This window comes from Pseudoliparis swirei, chromosome 13, assembly GCF_029220125.1.
Source record: "Pseudoliparis swirei isolate HS2019 ecotype Mariana Trench chromosome 13, NWPU_hadal_v1, whole genome shotgun sequence".
NCBI lineage: Eukaryota > Metazoa > Chordata > Actinopteri > Perciformes > Liparidae > Pseudoliparis > Pseudoliparis swirei.
The window spans coordinates 327,247-334,709 of record NC_079400.1 but is presented as its reverse complement, the minus strand read 5'-3'; the positions used below and the strand labels follow the sequence as shown (position 1 = coordinate 334,709).

Below are 7,463 nucleotides of genomic sequence, written 5' to 3'. Positions count from 1 at the left end.
ACAGTGTTCTGATTGTCTCCGCTGAGGCCAATATGTTGTTTAGTAACGCCGTTGCTTAAGGGCTGTTGAGCACATTGTTGATCTGCCATCCTTGATCACCTTCCGTTTCAACTGAAACACATTGCCAGGATTGCCAGGTCTGTGTGACAAAACCAGCCCAATGGCCAATAAAACAAGCCCAAAAACAAGCCCAATATTAGAACTCAAAATATGCCCGTGCCAAACCATATACACTGCTTTTAAAGTCCAACAGCATTGCTATCATTGCCATTGTATTGTAATATCTACAAAGTAACACCAAATGTTTAGTATGCCAGCATTAAAAGCAGTTTATGGTAGGATTTGGGTATAAATAAATTATTTCATTTAAAATATGGATTTTTATTTAAAGATATTCATGTAATTTGCATGCAAAATAGGTCTACCCGAACCAGCGGACACAAAATTCAACCCGCGGCAACACTTCAAAAGGAGCACAATTCCGCGGGAAAACCGCGGACCTGGCAACACTGCACCTTCCGTTTCAAGTGAAATTTTCATATGTGTGTGTGTGAGAGCTTTTCACTAGTATGTGTGAGAGATTTTCAGTTGTGTGTGTGAGCGTATAGTTTTTCAGTAGTGTGTGTGAGAGCATTTCACTAGTATGTGTGAGAGCATTTCACTAGTGTGTGTGAGAGCATTTCAGTTGTGTGTGTGAGAGCATTTCACTAGTGTGTGTGAGAGCATTTCAGTTGTGTGTGTGAGAGCATTTCATTAGTGTGTGTGAGAGCATTTCACTAGTGTGTGTGAGAGCATTTCACTAGTGTGTGTGAGAGCATTTCACTAGTGTGTGTGAGAGCATTTCACTAGTGTGTGTGAGAGCATTTCACTAGTGTGTGAGAGCATTTCAGTTGTGTGTGTGAGAGCATTTCACTAGTGTGTGTGAGAGCATTTCACTAGTGTGTGTGAGAGCATTTCACTAGTGTGTGTGAGAGCATTTCAGTTGTGTGTGTGAGAGCATTTCACTAGTGTGTGTGAGAGCATTTCACTAGTGTGTGTGAGAGCATTTCACTAGTGTGTGTGACTCAGTTGTGTGTGAGAGCATTTCACTAGTGTGTGTGAGAGCATTTCACTAGTGTGTGTGAGAGGGTATTCTGAATAATGTCCCTCACAGCCCCTCATAGTTTACTGGCACCTGCTGCATGCAGATCCACTCAGCGATCCACAGATGCACATGCATGAGTGCAGGCAGCCCGTCTGCATGCATCAGATCCTCCCGTCAGCCATTCGAGGCTTTCTGTGGGTAAATGCATTGCGTCACATCCAGAGGATCAGAGTCGGTGTGACGCCGCCATCACTCACACGCGTTGCCTCCGCGCTGCGCGCGGCTCCATCCCTGGGATTGTGTGTGTTGGTTGCGTGGGGAACTCAAGGCTGCAGTGGCCAGAGGCGGCTGTTCGGAGGAGCTGCGGAAGGGATGGAAGCGAACCGACACCTCGGCCGGATCCGCCTTCCGGAGAGCGCGCGGAGCTGCGGGACCGGTTCGCTGTTGGCCACTTGCTGAGAGGCACGCCACCATGGACAGGAGAGGGGACGCGGCACCGACGTGAGTGTGCGCTTGTGTTTCCGTGTGGGTCTATGTTGGGGACGTGTCTTGGTCCGTGAAGCAGCAGCTGGTTGCTTTGAGGTGTTTGTTGTGATCGGCTCACGGTGCTGACTGAATCCGGATGAAAGGCAAACTTCACGAGGTGTCAGTCGCCGGGAGGCAGCGCCTCATCTCCCGTCGCTTTGACTTCATTTCCACCAGATGCCTGATGCTTAGAAGTAGAATGAGAGCAGCAACTCTTAACCCACTGGTGCGCATTCATTGTGCATCTTTAAACGCCCACAGCGTGTCTTGTGATTCATGTAAAGTAAAGTAATTACATTGTGAGTGTAGCTTTAATGAAGTTCATGTTGAGGATATTTATCTTGAAGAGATATGTAAACTGATTACAACTGTGAGATTAAACTCGTAATACTATATAATCGTGTACAGTGCATATCCATTAAATGTCATTAAAGAGCAGATAGTGTTTGTATTGCTATCAGCAAGAATGAAATGGGTCTTCTGGTAAACAGTGCAATAAGGAATCAAAAGTAATATATCTAGTAATCGAGATTGGCATGAGTGAGGGGATCGGAGTTGATAAAGCCCAAAGCATTGAAATATGATAACAGTTTAAAAAGCTTATGTATTCAGGTAACATGTCAGGGATGCCTTATGTTCCCTTTCAGTGATCCACACCCGCCCATTCATAACTACAAAAGGCCATTCATGCAATGCTCAAAGCTGCGATGTGATGCGTCATTTTCAATTTCATACGTGAACACAACATAACAAAATGTATTCATATACTACATGTGTGTTGCCTTTCATTGCCGCTCAATGACTGCTCCTGAAATAATCGGTGTGAGGGAGTTGTCAGTGCTGCTCAGAACGCAGTGAGAGACTGACCTTCATGAGCGCTTTATTCATCACTGAAGTAATGACTAGGAACACTGACTCAGACCCCCAGATTTAGGGGCCGACTGATTGAACGTTTTTTTAGGAGTATCGTAAAATGACACATTTTTGTCTTTGATAAGTAAATTTCGGATGGAAACACTTTTTAAACTGGCGCCCTAACCTGCCACTTATTTGGTGAACACCCCTCTCTCTTCTGTTTATCTCATCTCTCCTCTTTATTCTTTCACTTCCAGCTGCCCCCCCCCATTATCTCTCAGAAAACACCAGGCTGGCACACTGAGGGAGGACGGCCTCCAGCCTTTGCAGCAGCAGCACGTTTCTCATTTAGTTTAGGCAAAACGGGTTAGGGACTGAGGGTCAGTGGTTAGTAGGTCCGTCTTTCTCTCAGAGGATCGGCGGTTCAATCCTCGCTAGCCCTGGTCGATGTGCCCTTGAGCAAGTAACTTAACCCCGAATTGCCCTCCCTTTGGATGAAAGCGTCAGCTAAATTGAATGTAAACGGGAAAAACGTTTATTCCCCGGGTGTTGAACTGCATTTGTCATGCTATATCACATTCTCATACACCCTGCGGACATAAAGTGCAGCGGGACATCCTCCGGAAGGTAGTCTGCCTAAAGGAAGACGTGTCTATATATATAAGAGCTTCTTAGTAGCAGAGGCTTCATCCGCCCTTTGCTCTGCCTCCGTCTCCCCCTCGCTATTGGGATTGTCCGGTAGGCATCATCAAAGGCGTACACAGTGTTATTTGTGTCTCTGAGACGAGACATCTGTCCCCTTAACACACACATACGCACCACCATCGCCACTGCACTCGGTCCTCTACCCCCAAAGCCATGTGATACTTTGAGGTACTTAGAGATCGATTTCATTTTTTAATCTTGGTAAGTGGATCTTGCCCAGTCTCCAGCCATTTTGAAGAAATCAAGAAGTCTGGTTGAACTCATTCGTTGTTTTTTTATCTCCAAGAGGACAGACCATCACATTGTCTGTGTTGTTGTCCTTGGTGCTGTTTATAGCATTAGCATTTACCACAACAAAAGGATTGGGTGGCCAACACTGGTCCTACACTGACTTAAGGACTTTTTCCTAAAGAGGATTAGTAACAGGATAGGAGGTAGCCCTGTTCAGCTATTAATGAAGTGTGTTCGGGTGGTACACCTGCTATCTTCAAAGGCTTACATACAACATATAGAGAGTAATTTACAGGACACACTGACATGCTTTTACTGTGTTACTTGCACTTCTAAAGTAAATTACCTTGTGTACTAGCGACTGCATAGCTTGACTGACTCCAAGGGTGGACATTTTTAATGAACATTTTTAATAAGAAATGTTGCATCAGATTGGCAGCGATAGTTTTAGAAAGAACTAGAAGATCAACTTTATAAATAATGCCATGAAAATCTGGTTGGTTTGATGTTTTGTTTGGAAGATTTTGTTCCACATGGTGTCACAACCCTATGTTCATGCCAGTATCTGTGTACTGAAATAGCCCTGCATAGCAGGGATGTCAATTATAAAGGAGGCACGGTGACACCAAAGGAGCTTGTTTATTTCGTTGGTATGAAGGCAATGTTTGATCCTCAGACTTTCCTGGAAATACAAGGGAATTTGTTTCTGGCCAACTATATGCTGAAATGCAGCATTCCCGCTGCCCGCTCACTGCAATGAGACACGCTACTGTAGACTACCCTCCCCCCCCTGATTTCTGCACTATGGCCTCTGAGGAAACATTGGTAATCACCCATGCTTTCTTGATTTCACAGCACATCTCTTTTTTGAAAGGGGAGTCTTCATGCTAATGTGACTTTCTGTTGTCTTCATGTCGTAGACTCAAAAGCTACTGGGGAGGTTGATGTGGACTTCGCCCCCTGCGCCCAGGTGGTCCGTCTTGGAGCATGCCCGTATCCCACAATGCCCCTACTTGCAGACTGGTTACTGCGCCACTCAGTGGTCATGTGTTTGCTGCTGCACAGCCTGGTGCTAATGACCTTTTGCTTCCACCATGCTTCTACCAGTTGCTCCAAGAGCTGCTACTGCTCTGAGAGCGAGAGCAGCGGCAAGACGGTGCGCTGCAGCAATCTGCAGCTCACGGAGATCCCCCAGGATATCCCCAATGACACCCGACGCGTCTATCTGGACTTCAACCTCTTTACGACGGTCCCGACGAATGCTTTTGCAGGTTTGCCCTACCTGGTCGAACTGGATCTATCGCACAATGAAATAAGCCAGTTGGAGCCAGGAGCATTCAGGGGGCTGGGCACCTCACTACAGTTACTTGACATTTCTTCAAACAAGTTAGTCAACTTTAACCCTGAGGCCTTCGAGGGCCTGCGGTCTCGCGCCAACCTAACAAACAATCCGTGGCACTGTGACTGCAACTTGCAGATGGCCATGCCCCGCGTGGACCTGGAGCCCACGTCGCTGACGGGCATCGTGTGCCAGACATCAAATCCGGAGGAAATAGGAGTTCAAGGACTCGCCTTCCTCTTGGCACCAGACATAGACCTATGTGTGGTGACGAAGAGGACTACAGATGTGGCCATGCTGGTCGTCATGTTCGGCTGGTTCACCATGGTCATCTCCTACCTGGTCTACTATGTCAGGGCGAATCAGGAGGACGCCCGCAGACACCTGGAGTACCTCAAGTCGCTGCCCAACATACATGGCAAGTCAGAGGAGTCTTCCACCATTAGTACTGTGGTATAGGGCCGATGGATCTACACCTGGGACCCGCGCCAAAAAGAATGGAGCTACGACCCACAACTACGGTCATCATCAGAGGACTTTGTTCAGTTGTTGTCACGAAGCCACGGTGGGCAACAAGACATGTGCATCTGCACAAGAAAACCAGGCCTATGCAACCTATGAATAATTGATCTTTCAGCGACCCATTAAGAGGTTTTGTTGATGGTCTAGTAGTCTGTGCGCTAAAGGAATAAAAGCAGCAGCAGGTTTTGGGATATAAATGGGATTTATCCAGTGGTGCATGCACCTACAGAAGAAGAGGCACCTCGCTCACACACGAAGACAACACCAACATGAACGATGGGAACGGCCAGAATGACCATCTCCATGTACAACTGTTTCCATTAAAAACCCTTATGGCATTCACAAGTATATTCTAAGTCAAATTATGTTTTCCAATTAAATTGTTGTTCTGGGGTTTCTCTGACGGAACAATGTGTCAGTAACTGCGGTATTTAGAATATGAATGACTTTAGCAAATGCATATTCTGCTCACTCAGTTACTCTGATGTGTTTGATAGGACCAGAGCTCCATGCTGATGAGCACGGCAGACCTCCAAGCTGCCTCTGTATGTTACGAGTATTTGACAGGAAACAACTGCTAGCTCACTAACATCACCAGACATTATCGATACAGCGCGGCAGTACACTACACACAAAGAGTCCATGTCAGCTCATTGCGAGTCCGTTTCTCAAATGCATGGGAGTATAACGTTGTTGGTTTGTGAGGAGGGAACCAATAAAAAGCCATCACTCACTCGTTAACCAGGGGTGATGAAAGATTGAGTGCTTTTGAGCTGATACCAGAAACCAAGTGCAGCTCTGGAAATTACTCCTCTGCAGAATATGCTAATCTTCAGTCACAAGCCAATAGCCCTGCACATACCATGTAATTGTCAGAAGAAGGTTGATATGCGAAGCAGAGAATTAGAGGTTACTGCAGTTCAGCTGTCAACGAGATGGGGAAACGGACACTTTTTCCATATTCGGGGAGGAAAAGCCCTCGAGCAAACTAGCTCGCCCTTGCACCCAGAGTAATTAAGGGAACACAGGAATCCTTCATGATTATACCTGGTTATACAGACAGAGCCTCTGCTTTTGTGCTGTTTTTCATGATCTCTCATGCCTTTATAAGCCCCCAGGGAGCCTCTCATAGCCATAGTGTCTGATGTGGTCACTCTCAAGGGTTTTCCAAATACCTTTTATGGGGCCATGTCCGGGATGTGAATCTCCTATTGCACAAGACCATGGCAAAGAGGAAGAGGCTTTAGTGTCGTCAATGTAAAACCAAGACCACAAAAAGTGAAATGTGGTAAAGTGGAGGCATAATTTAATTCACATCAGACTGTGCTCTCAGACATGCTCTGTTCTGTTCCACAGAACAAGGTTAGAATAACCCAGTGCCACCTTGAATCATGAAATCTGATGTTTGAGATGTGGGAAATGGTTTGTCAACAAGGATTTCCCCATGTCAGAAACACACACAGGCCTCTATCGCACGGCAGAACCGATACATGATTTATGATGGCCGTGAAAACAACCGAGCACCCATCATCCTGGGTGGCCCAGTTCTTGAGGAGAAGGGAGAATGCCACAGGGGATGAGCTGCCCTCCTCTCTGCTGCCTGGCCTACCCTTGCGTGGGTAAAGCACTTCCCAAATGCCCTTGGGCGGCTCTATGAGGGTCAAAAGAACTCAGAGTAGCAGCCAAGTTAGTTCTACCTCGGCTCAAAATATCCTCTGTCCCAAAGGCAGTTCTCACTCTTAAAGGAATAGTTTGACATCTTGGAAAATATGCTGAACATTGTTGATGATTTGAAATGATCAATATCTCTCTGGGGTGTGTATGGTTAATATGTAGCTACATGTAGCACTTAGCTAAGCTTAGCAACTTGCTAACGTTATATGTTGGTCAAGCAACGGCGAAAGCCACAATAGCTAGCATTAGCTTATGTAGTTTATGTATTGTGTGGTTAACTACCTGGACAGGGTGCTTCGCTAAATATATTTATTGTTTTCTTTTATGACAAAAATGCCAACGGCAATAATCACACTAGTAACAAATGGATTATAGACGTGCTAGAAAGCGTATTTGATACCTAGCTAACGGTTTACCGCTGTGTCCAGTCTTTAAGCTAAGCGTAGCTCACTAGCTTAATATTTAACGTACGGACATACAGAGTTGCATCTTCTAAAAGATTCCAAAATGTCAAACTATTTCTTGCCA

General features: G+C 45.9%; 1 protein-coding gene across 1 annotated transcript; it reads left to right on the top strand.

Annotated features, from left to right (window-relative positions):
- The first annotated feature begins 1,351 nt into the window (after window positions 1-1,351).
- lrrc3ca (leucine rich repeat containing 3Ca) lies at window positions 1,352-5,654 on the top strand. Its single transcript, XM_056430615.1, has 2 exons — window positions 1,352-1,585; window positions 4,321-5,654. The coding sequence occupies exon 2, from the start codon at window positions 4,404-4,406 to the stop codon at window positions 5,196-5,198; it is 795 nt and encodes a 264-aa protein (XP_056286590.1). The 5' UTR covers window positions 1,352-1,585; window positions 4,321-4,403; the 3' UTR covers window positions 5,199-5,654.
- The last annotated feature ends 1,809 nt before the right edge of the window (window positions 5,655-7,463 follow it).

Coding starts and splice junctions, on each gene's coding strand:
- lrrc3ca (XM_056430615.1), top strand. CDS start 4,404: ATGCCCCTACTTGCAGACTGGTTACTGCGCCACTCAGTGGTCATGTGT.